Below are 12,257 nucleotides of genomic sequence, written 5' to 3'. Positions count from 1 at the left end.
CTCCAAATACCCTGGTCAAAAGTATTGCTGTTGGTCCTTCTAAATCTCATATCCATCCCCTTTGGAACTCATAAACTCTCACCCTTTTGAGATAGTCACAGGTCACCCAATGCACTTGGCTCCTGCCTCTTTCAAGCCATAGCTGATAAAAGGAGATATAGTCCAGCATTGCAAAGGTCTAATTGCATCTACTAAAAATAACCATGTTTTGGTAAAGCAATCTTTTCATGGTGTGCCCCAAGGAGACAAAGACTTTAAGCTTCACAACTCGCAACCTGGAGACTTCATCTATTGGAAAAGACACCTCCAGAAGGACTCTCTTCAACCTCGCTGGAAAGGCTCCTATCAGGTACTGTTAACTAACCCTTGTGCCACAGAACTCCAGGGAATAAACTCTTGGATTCACATGACACACCTAAAGAAAGCACCAAACCCTGACGGGACCTGCACATCATCTGGTGACTCACAAGTAAAGATTTCCCGGAATTGAAGCAGATGACATCTGATGAGACAGCTTTCCCAAGATGTCTGGACCAGGTCTGTTGGAATTTTGTCTGCCGAACCTTTGATGATGACATAATGCTTCATATGATGTCCAACGCCTATAATCTTGATAACACATGGACTTTAGAAAAGAAAAATGCCTGAGAGTTCTTTCTCCTACCCCTCCTTGTTACTCAAATGTGGCCTCAATAGGTTTCCCATCTGTGCACTTTCCCTCTCACATGGGACACGATACCCAAGAAGGGTCCTTCCTGGCATCAAGGGACAAAAGATAGATGAAACCAGAAAAACTTGACTCTTGATCAGCAATGCTTCCAGAGAAAGATCTTGACCAGGAGGGGAAAACGTCAAATTAATAAACAGAAACCTCATTAAATTAGAGTAGGGAGGCCAAAAGGGAGAGCTCTCATGCTTTATGTTGATAGCAGATCCTGACAGGAAGAAGAAAGACTTCCTCCTCTTGCAGCAAGAAGCTCAGCCAATGAAAAGCCACTACACCTGGAACTCTCAGTTCCTCCAATGAACTCTCTGTTTACAACAGCCCTCCCAACTTACTCTTCCCCTCTACGTAAGAGTTTCTCCTCCCTAGCTGCTGCGGGACTTCCATGTGGCTCACCATGGTTGCAGACCCCAAATTGCAATTCTTTGCTGATCTCAAATAAACCCGTTATTGCTGGAGAAATAACTGGCTGTCTATTTGTTTAAGGTCAACATCACCATGGCAAATCTTCCCCATTGCATCCTGACTATATGACTCTCAACAAATGATGCAATCTACTTTGTAGGTGTATTTGGAAGAGTTAGCTATAGGTGGCGATTTCTATCCATCCAGGTGATAGGGTTTTGTAAAATATCTGTTACAAATGCTTAAGGGATCGAGGATAATTCTGTGAGACTGCTTAAGACGAGTATGGAAGAAGATTCATAGACCTTGATAATTTCTATGTAGACTGGGTATATTTTTTATTTTTTCTGCCCCTCCATAAAGGGGCTAAAAGCAAATAAAATGGCTGTGAAGCTACTTCATAATATACCACGAGAACATAGAGTTAGGAAACTATAAAAACCAATATCATCCTTCTGCTTATAATAGTTCTGAGATGTCATTACGTCAATTTTTTTTTAATTTTATTTATTTATTTTTTTCCCCCAAAGCCCCAGTAGATAGTTGTACGTCATAGCTGCACATCCTTCTAGTTGCTGTATGTGGGATGCGGCCTCAGCATGGCCGGAGAAGAGGTGCGTTGGTGCGCGCCCGGGATCCGAACCCAGGCCGCCAGCAGGGGGCCGGCCCTATGTAAATGTTATTATTTTTGAAAACTAAGAGCTTTTTTATGAAGTGAAATTAAATTATCATGCAGAGTGGAACTGTACACCTTAGAACTCCACGATCAACACTGTGAACTCATTTGCAAAAACTAAGATGACAAAAAGAAAATTATGGCATATAATAGTTTGGAAAATGGAAGGAGAGACACATAACTTTAAGAAGAGAATCTTTTCGGGGCGGCCCTGTGGCTTAGCGGTTAAGTGCGGGCACTCTGCTACTGGCAGTCCAGGTTCGGATCCCAGCCGCGCACTGACGCACCGCTTCTCTGGCCATGCTGAGGCCACGTCCTACATACAGCAACTAGAAGGATGTGCAACCATGACATACAACTATGTACTGAGGCTTTGGGAAAAAAAAAAAAAGGAGGAGGATTGGCAATAGATGTTAGCTCAGAGCCGGTCTTCCTCAGCAAAAAAAGAGGAGGATTAGCATGGATGTTAGCTCAGGGCTGATCTTCCTCACAAAAAAATAATAAATAAATAAATAAAACTGTTAAAAAAAAAAAAAAGAAGAGAATCTTTTAATTTAATGGGATAAACAGTAAACTGATAATCATTCCTATTTTCAAAGATGAACCTAATGAAATTACTCCAAAGAGAGGCCCTGGTTGGGGATTTCTTTTTGATGTCTCTGGTACTTTGAAGACCCCATAGTTGGTCTTGGTCAGAGAAGAAGCAATTGCTATTGATGTTCCAATTACATAGATAATTCTTTAACATAGAAAACCAATTTTAGACAGCTACCCTTTTAAAGAAACATTCAATATAGATGAAGCTGTTCTGTCTGCAAATATGAACACTAGCACTACTCTAAAGAGAAAGATCGATACTAAACATGGCCGTGTAACACACACTGCAATGAGATATTAACATCTCTTACAACAGGAAAATACAATCTCAGCTACCTTCATCAGAAGTTCTATTAAAATATGCTTGTGAGACTGGCTGATAAAGTAATGAATGGTTAGTGATATCAGGGAGAAGAGTGACTATTTATTCAGCTTTCCAATTCAATTAGGCAGAGTGAATCATAGAATCCATGAGTTGGAAGGATGTTACAGACAATTTAATCCAGTGTTCCAAGTCTGAATCCCTTTGAGTACCTCCCCAACAAGGTTTGTCCAGATCTGTTTGAACCCAGTCTACAGAAGGTATACTCTCCTTTTCCCCTGGATAATCCATTCCACCTTTGAACACAGAACTATTGGCTCGGAGATGGAGGCCAACTCTAAGTTGTAATGACTTAGAAGCAACACACAGGTGGCACAGGAAATGCACAGAGATTTATAATTACTCCGCTAAACCTGACTATATTAACGAGCATGATTTTGAGGACAGTAGTGCTAAGCAAAGAATTATAAGTAGAATGATCTTAAAGGAAAAGAATTGTTCTATACATTTTAAAAAATTTGTGAATGTCACCAATTTTGATTTTTCAAAAAAGTAAATCCTTACTACAAAAGAAAAGATTTAAGAGAATTTGCTTATATCTTATAAAAAGGATGTTTTTATTTACTTCTGGAATCAATGACAAATGGCATTTATTTGAAGGAAACTGTGATGAAAACAATGGGCCTAGTCACTAATGTAAAAGTCATATGGTATATTTTGTTTGATATATGTCCCAAAATGAAATTTGAAAAACAACTCTAATGTTTCCATTATCTTTAAAATCTTGCAATCTAATGTTGTTGTATGTATTGCTTTTCTCATGCAAAGCACTGTAGAGACAACATGGTGGAGTGAGCAAAAAGGCAATAGGCTTTGGAACAGACAGATCTGTGGTTGAATCCTCCAGCCTGCCATTTATTACTTGTATAATTTCTCAAATTATTTAAAGTCTCCAGAGCCTCAGTTTCTTCATCTGTAACACACACACTCCTATACCTAATAGCTAATAAAATAGGAAAAAAATTACTTGCCTAATAGAAAAAATAGAATTGTTGTGTAGGTTGAGTTAATATTTGTAAAGCACTTAGATCACTTAGTAAGTACTTGATGAATATCAACTATTTTTATTTTTGCTACTTAAAAAATGTGTTGTCTTCCCTCACTTGATACGCTTATGTTGATATCTACCCAATGCACAAACTTACTTATATTGTGTGGAAATGCCACAGAAATGCCTGGTTAACTTGATTTCTCATTTGCCATTGGTAAGGGTGCCAACGTCCTACCCTTAGAGGGTGCAGTGTGGTATAAGCTTTACTGTACTGGAGGCAAAGATCCCAAGAAATAGCAATTTCGGAATAAATTGCTTTATAAATTTTACTTTAAAATTTTTACTTTATTTAAGTAAGAAAACAAAATGAAAAATTTCAGTGCCCAGATAGTTGGTGGACATTTAAAAAATAAAATGTAGACAATAATACACACATTAGAGTATCAAAATAGTACAGAAGGGGAAGCATCCTTTCCCCTTTCCAGGGCCTCTCTCAAAGGCAACTACCATCAATAGCTACCACTGTGTTTTTAAATTGTTTAAAATGTGAACCTATTAAAGAAATTTAATAAAAATATTGGCTAATATGGTCCCAGACCGTATTAATTCAAAGTTACCTTATTTTCCCTGAAAAATGAAATTAAAAAATAGTTTAAAAAAGCATTTGAAAACAGAAAGAGAATACAGATGTCAGCAGGACATCTGAGAAGTAATTACAAGACTCCATAAGGGCTTCCTCAGCTATGAGACACTTTAAAGTGCAGCCACACTGAAAGGTCCTTTTCAGAGGTGCAGCCTGTTTGGCCACAGCATTGTTATATGTCTGAACAGGATAATGACATTTAAACATATGCATAAAGACAGAAAGTTTTGATACTAATGTTTTTATTCCTTATGAGAGCACTTTATATGCTTATGAATCTGTTCGTTATGTTTACAACAACTATCTTAAGCTTAAAATCTCAAGGAATAAGGGGAACGAAGAAAAAAGTGAGAATGGGGGAGGAGTGTCATACGTGCTCAAATCTAATCCATTATAAGTACATTTCTTTTCAACAAAGAAGCTTGGGAATGAAGCGTTTTAAAAAGAAGCCGTTTTTAGGGACCTGTCCCCTCTATTAAGAAGAAAAACTCGGGAAAAAACCGGAAAGAAATATTTCTCAGTGCATGAAATAACACATAGAATCACAGGAAAAGATCTAGAAGGATTTAACGATGGTTATCTCCGGATGGGAGAACTACAGATGTCTTAATTTTCATTTTGCTAATTTATTTTAAAAATAAATGGGACATCATTCTTCATTTATTGAACATGCATCATAAAGAAATCCTACATATAAAAAACTTTCTAATTTCCTTAAATTTTTTATTCTACTTGACTAATACAAATAAATAATCAATAGATCCTAAGTTTGCCAGTGATATAGGCAATAATGCTTTGGAGAAAAAAAAAAAAAACTAGCTTAAGAACAAACTAAGCAGCATTAAAAAAGAAATCAATAGAGTTGAGGACAAAGAATTTGGAGTAAGAAGGATGATCATTCAAATATTTTATAAACATGTGCGTCTCAGAGAAGACAGGGAGAGAAAAACACATGAAGATAACTTCAGAGGGTAGAGATAATTTCTCTGTATGTTTATTTAAAAATGACCCAACCTTTGAAAAGTTTCCATAAATTCCTTTTGTGTTCCAAATCAGGAAGGAATGATGGTTAGTATGCTTCTTATATATGGTAGCCAAATAAAGTTTTCTAGAGTTTTTACTTTTCTAGATAAATTACCTTGTTTTACTTCATGATCCTTTATTATTTCAAAAAAAGAGGAAATCTTAACTGGGAATGAAGAAGTCTCTGAAATGATCTTCGTTGTGCCAAAAGTCTATATTAATCCACTTTTTGACTTACTTTTCATAATGAAATATGGCTAAAACCTCAAAATCTGAATCTATCATAATTCTCTGAAGAATAAGAATATGTATACCATACATGTATGACATCATGGTCAATAATGATTTCCAAGTTGATAACCTAAAATCTCGAGGCCCTTTTAAACCAAAACTATTGGTAATTTTCAGTATCCAAAGAATAATTCTGATTTAGAAGTGGCCTACAATCTCCACATCAATCTGCTTATATTTATCCTTAGAATTGGAATTAATATTATACATATTACAGCTATGCCCCTAATTAGTTTTCTAACCTTAGGTAAGTGATGTAACCTCTCTGTGCAGCAAATTCTTCATCTACAAAATGCAATAACATTATATATATATATACACACACATATATATAATATTATATTATATATATTATAGGTTTGTTATAAGGATTATATAAATTCATGTAAACAGAGTGCTTGGAAATGTACTTCGCACACAGTTATCTATAAATGTTTATATTACCATCATCATTATTGTTGTTATTAATTAATACATTTAGAGGTAGAGTATTTATATTCCATTGCAAATTTATGAAATGACAATTCTCTCATCTTAAGAACTGTCAAGCAGAGAGTGGCATACAAATTTAAAATAAAATACTGTATAAGTCATTTAAAAATGGAGGTACAAAAAAACAGGACTTTTATCTTCCTTTAAAACAAATGTTTCTCCAGTATGTTAGAGTTCATAAATTACTCTGAAACACTTCTAAGTTTGGAAGAGCTAATGTGCTAGCAGTATGTTTATTCCCAAATAAAAGAAACTTCAGAAATAAAGGCTCATTTGAGGGAAAAAACAAGTAAACTTTGCTTTGAAATGTATATCTATATTAACTATAGTAGATAATCTATTTGTCTTTGGTTGGATGTTTAGACCTAATTTTATATATATGTATATGTGTGTATGTGTTTCCAACAATGACATTTGAAACTCAAGAGCTCACATTAATTTTTTAAGAGCTCAGATTTTAACTCAAATCTTCCTATCTCTACCTAAATTTCTCTCGGTGTGTCTCTTTATTTGGTTATGTTAGCCATCTCTTTGGCATATCCTTTCCTGTGTATTAGAAACTTAAAAAGAAACAATTAAAAATTGCAAGAAGTATTAGTGGAAAGGGGCAAATGCAGTGTGGGGTCTAGGTAGCCACTTCTAATCCCAGTACTAAGATCAGGGAACATATTCGGAGATCAGGAAGAAGAGCTGCTTTATGGCACAACCATGCAAGGTAAAATAACCACCCAATAAGGCTCAGCCTACAAGTACCAGGTTTAGCAAAGTTTTAGTAAAGAAGACAAGTCACATTCATCTCATAATATCACACTGGGCTTTTAAAAAATGTGCAAAGATGGGGCTGGACCAGCGGTGAAGTGGTTAAGTGCATGTGCTCTGCTTTAGCGGCCCAGGTTCGCAGGTTCAGATCCTGGGAGCAGACCTACACACCGCTCATTAAGCCATGCTGCGGTGCATCCCATATACGGGAATAGAGGAAGACTGGCACAGATGTTAGCTTAGCAACAATCTTCCTCAAGCAAAAAAGAGGAAGATTGAAAACAGATGTTAGCTCAGGGCCAATCTTCCTCACCACAAAAAAAAAATGTGCAAAGACCTATGAGACAGCTACCATACTGCATGATTTAGGAGAACAAAAGGGAAAGTGACAGCATCTCTGTTTTGGGAATTTCACTAAAGAGCAATAACAGGACATCACTACTCCTCAACAGCCAAAGTATATTCTGATTTCAGCTGAGGAAGCAGGTACGGTAGAATACTGTACAGTGATCTAGTATCATCTCTGCCCCAGGTGAAAACTTCCCTCTTCTACAACATCTGCCTTATCTCTTTTTAGTTATATGCAGTGGGCAGCCAATTACTTCTCCTTCCCCATCTTTAGTGTGAATATGACCATCTTATTCCAGACTCATTGTAATTTTGCTCCCATCAAATAAGCACAGTGGTTGGATTAGGGAACAAGAAAATCAACAAGTTGTAGCAAGAATTTTTCATTTAGGGCAAAAGGACATTAATTGCAATTAAAACATTTTGTCCTTCTTCCTTAGGAACTTTAATTCAATGTGGATCTTCTTCACTGACACAGTATCTGCAGAGAAGGGCAGGAGCAGCCTAGAAGAGCTGGGTTAGCAAAAGGTCTAGTGAAGTAAAAGTTTAGCAAAAGGTCTAGAAAACTCAGTCAAATCATAAGCCTACATGGGGATGACTTTAAATCTTCAGAGGTCTATGTGATTACTACTAACTGTGTGCTACTCTAGGGGGAAAAAGGAAAGTGTTAGTAACACTTCTTTTTTATGCTTTTGTTTTTGTAGATGAGGGAAAATTAAGATTACATAAAAACGTAAAGGATGTTAGAATAGGAAGGAGCCTTATTTATCACCTATGAGGATGATCACATATTCTGGCCTCACTAGGACAGTCTTATTTTATATCTCTTTTTACAGAGTTGTTATTAATAGTGTCCCCTTCCATTCTCAAAAATGTCCTAATTTAGAGGATCAATTATATGGTTATGCTGTCTATAATAAAATGCCCTCATTTTACCACAGGGACCCCGTTTAGTTAAGTAACTTCTCCAAATTCATATGATCAAGATGAAACTGTCAGCTCTTTGAGGGCAGGACTGTGTCTTCTCATCTGTTTCTCCATGTCCAATCCAGGCATACAGGTTGAATGTATGACTAACCGCTAAATTCCCAGGCCACTGTTTCGTTCACTCTACCATGCTAGTCTCTCAAAGTAGAAAGCTGATCATTTGCTAGAAATAGATGTATGGAACCTGTGGATTTCACTAAACAGCGATAAAATGACATTACTACTTTTGAGCGGCCCAAGTCATTGTGATTTATAGATGAGGAAAAAATGCCTTGAATGTGCAAATTGTAGTTGACTATTATCTCCACCCTAAGGGAAAATTCACTCATCCTCCACATCTGCTATGACTATTTTTAGCTATATACAGTGGGTGGACAACGAGTTGTTTCCACCCCCCTCTTAGGCATGAGTGTGACCGTCTTGTTTCCAGGCTCAATGTACTTTTGCTTCCACTCATAAGTAAGTACCAGAGTTGGAATTAACTTGCCGTGGCAAGAGTTTTCAGTTTAGAACTGAGGACAGTAATGAATAAGTCAAATCATTTTATCTGTCTTCCTTAGAAACTTAAATTGCCAACAATTCTCTTGTGATTGATCTTACCAACTAATATGTATTTTAATTTTTATTTCAAATTGTGCAAGAGTACAAAAAAAGTTATTTTAAAATTACAAGCCTGGTTTCCTTAAAGCTAGAACTCTAAATATATAAATTTGTTAACAGTAAGAAAAATCACCTTATTGCCAATTGAAAATAAAGATGTAGTTTATAAAAAGGAAGTAAAAAACATGAGTACTAATAGAAGTTTGCACATTAAAGACAATTTCTTGAATTCTCTAATATAGAAGATATGCCATACCCATCAAATTACCAAACTAATTCCAAATGCCCATAAATGCTGCTAATCAATTAGTAAAAAAGTATTTTACAGAAAAGTGTATGCATTAGCAACTGACATCAAATCACTCTTCTTGAAAAAAACTTACTCATTAATAACATAAATCAATTCACCAACAATTTTTCACATTATTCCATCTTGTACTTTTACCACAAAAGGGAAATATTTGTTTCTCTTTAAGAAATCCTTAAAGAAATTGTTAAAGCTTTAACAATTTATTTTTATTGGCATATGTTCTGACAAGTTTTTATAATAACTTCAAAGAATAAATAAATAAAGATGATGTATACATTTAGGATATATATATATATGTATTTAAATGTGTGTGCATATATATACTTTTATATATAGCTGGACTAATTTACATTTAACAATTTTTTCCTAAGGAAAGTAGAGAGGGCCTCCTATACAACTATATGTATAACTAAAATTAAATCATAATTTAAAAGTGATGATTGTCCCTTGGGAATTTATGATAATTGACCATTTTTCATAGACAAAGAGAACATTAGATGCATTACTAATAAGTTATGCATATTTAAAACTGTTTTCCAGTGAATCTGCACTGATCTAATTACTCCACTAATAAACTCTGTCAACTATCTTTCTGATCAACAACATATTTGCAAGATTTTTTACTAGGGTTAAGTACGTAGCCTGTGACTACAAAATAAAAGGCAAGCAACCGGCCCATGTGAAACAAACCCACTTGTTTTCACTACCTGTTGCATATATCAAGCTGAAATAAGTAACCAAGAATCTCTTAATATGATTATAAATTTAGAAAATTTTAATAACAGAAAAATATATGGTGATATAAGAACATCTTAACTAAATATATATTATCCATTTATGTAGTTTTCATGTTTGTACAATGATTTTGCACTACATTAGGAAACAATGAGAGTCATAGCAATTCAACAAAAGAACAGAGACTGTTAAAGAAACAAATATTTCCCTTTATTTGATTACATTACATCTACTTATGGGACATTCAAAATAATTGAAGTTGTCAATTTAAAAGCCTATAAATAATATTTATATTTATTCAGCTATTTAACTGAAATCCAGCCAGCAAATAGCAACATGTATTTGAAAAGCTTACTCGTGGAAAGTAATTTCCACACCAACTCAGTTTATTCGATTCAGAATTATCAGTATTTAAGAATCAGAACAGTAACACTTAAGAGTAATTTTATCAATAGGGAGTTTGCCTTACTCCTTCGCCAGCTGCACACTGGTAGGTTTTGCTCCGATAGGTATCCCATATTTGTGTAAAGTCTTAATCAAAATCTCCCTCATGTCGTTGTTATAGGAATCAAAGTCAAACACATTCCTCACCACACTGGAGAGACCTTCAGTGGGAAATTTCTGTTTAAAAAAAAAAATTCCCTTATTATCCATGTGATAAAACATATAATATAAAAATCTACAAAACTGATAGAACAATAATGATCAAATGAACTTTAGCACACATTTACTAGTCGTGCTAGATAACCAGATAGGAGGAATATACACATTTTTCTTTTTTAATATTTGCTCTGATGACTTCGTATTCTCCTTTTTAAAATAAATATTAGAATTTGAGGGGGAACAGTTCCCTCTCTCAAATGTTAGATCAATGCTCAGATCCTGGCATTCAGTGATTTCCACTGCTTTCTGTAATCTCCCGCCTTTAAGATGAGTACCAGATTGACCAATTAAAAAACGCTATTTACATAAGGCAGAGTGTTGAATATCTATACAGAAGTATGCAGAGAAATTACAGGTCTATGAATATGTGAAAAAAAAAGTTTATTCTGTATAGATTTATTTCTGCTAAGAAATAAATAAGAAAGGAATGGAATAACATAAAAAGTACAGGGAATAGAGAAACAAGGAACAGAGGCAAAGAAAACAAGTATTATTAACAGCTAAATTTACACTGGTGGTGTCCTCAGGCTCATTTACCAGCAGCTTAGTCTTGATTTTCTTTAGGCACTGGGATCTGAGCTGGCTGAATTCGACTGGTCATGGTTTTATAGGCAGAATAAAGCTTCCTATTCTCCTTTCTAGGTTCTCCTTGGAGAGTTGGGGATGAGAGGCAGAGGTCAAGAGTTATTAGGTTGTGACTTTAGCTTGGAGATCATTATTTGTTATAAAAGTAGAATTTACGTGGGTTTTTTGTTTTCTTTACCAACGTGGACCACACATTGTACATGGCTACAAGGAATTTTATTCTCTTGCCCACTTACTCTATCTTATTAAACTTCCTTGCAGTACTTTACAGGTATGTAATTAATACTGTTAGTTCCTAGTCTGTGTTCTATCTCCAAGTCTTTTGTTTTCAAAATGAAAATATTTTTCACTCAGATACCACATGCTTGTTGTATAAAGTCAAACAGTAGTAAAGTTTCCCTGCTGTCTCACTCTCTTGTCTTCCCTCACCCCCCAAAAATATCCTCCACCATATTTCCAAGCTCCACGGTAATGGCTAAGAACGGAAACTTAATAAAGTCAATTCAAAGGCTAAACATAAAATGTTCACTGGTTTTCCAGATTTAAAATCTAGATTACACACACTTCATATTATATCATCTGAATCAGTATTATATTTATAGAAACTGAAAGACTTGGTATAAATTAAGCAGTCTAAGAAAATGAGATTCATGGCTTCTTCTAAACCTTTATGCACAGGCATCTGCCATACCTGTAAATGCTTGACTATGTTGACAACTTCTCTGGTAGAATAAGGATAGTTAATAATCCCCTGGTCAGCTAACCTCCTCAGCTCTCCAAAGGCAGCCACGAGCTTCTGAAGGATGGGCTCAGGCACATTTGGTCCATACTTTCTGAGCATCTCGAGTTCTGAGTGGGGTTTAGGATTATCAACTGCATGGCAGCTAAAAATATCACCTACAGGAGAAAAAAGATTCACATTCAGCATGCAACTAATCCATTATAATGCCACAGGAAATATGGAAGGGTTGTTTCAAGAGCCATGGGCTGCTCACCAAAGCACTTCTATTTTTAAGTGTGTAAAACTGTATAGAAAGCTCATCAAA

The 12,257-nt window shown here is 35.4% G+C and overlaps 1 protein-coding gene across 4 annotated transcripts in view; it reads right to left on the bottom strand.

The window, feature by feature from the left end:
- Positions 1–12,257, bottom strand: part of VWA8 (von Willebrand factor A domain containing 8) — a 354,390-nt gene that overhangs the window by 140,387 nt on the left and 201,746 nt on the right. For all 4 annotated transcript variants that reach the window (XM_058548243.1, XM_058548242.1, XM_058548244.1 and 1 more), the window contains 2 exons: positions 11,903–12,108; positions 10,433–10,584 (listed from right to left, as the gene is read on the bottom strand). In XM_058548243.1, the coding sequence (XP_058404226.1) occupies positions 10,433–10,584; positions 11,903–12,108 (358 nt within the window). The remainder of the gene's footprint in view (positions 1–10,432; positions 10,585–11,902; positions 12,109–12,257) is intronic.

The sequence above is a fragment of the Diceros bicornis genome, chromosome 9, assembly GCF_020826845.1.
Source record: "Diceros bicornis minor isolate mBicDic1 chromosome 9, mDicBic1.mat.cur, whole genome shotgun sequence".
NCBI classification, from domain to species: Eukaryota; Metazoa; Chordata; class Mammalia; order Perissodactyla; family Rhinocerotidae; genus Diceros; species Diceros bicornis.
The sequence above is the reverse complement of the archived record's forward strand: the minus strand, read 5'-3'. Positions and strand labels throughout refer to the sequence as shown.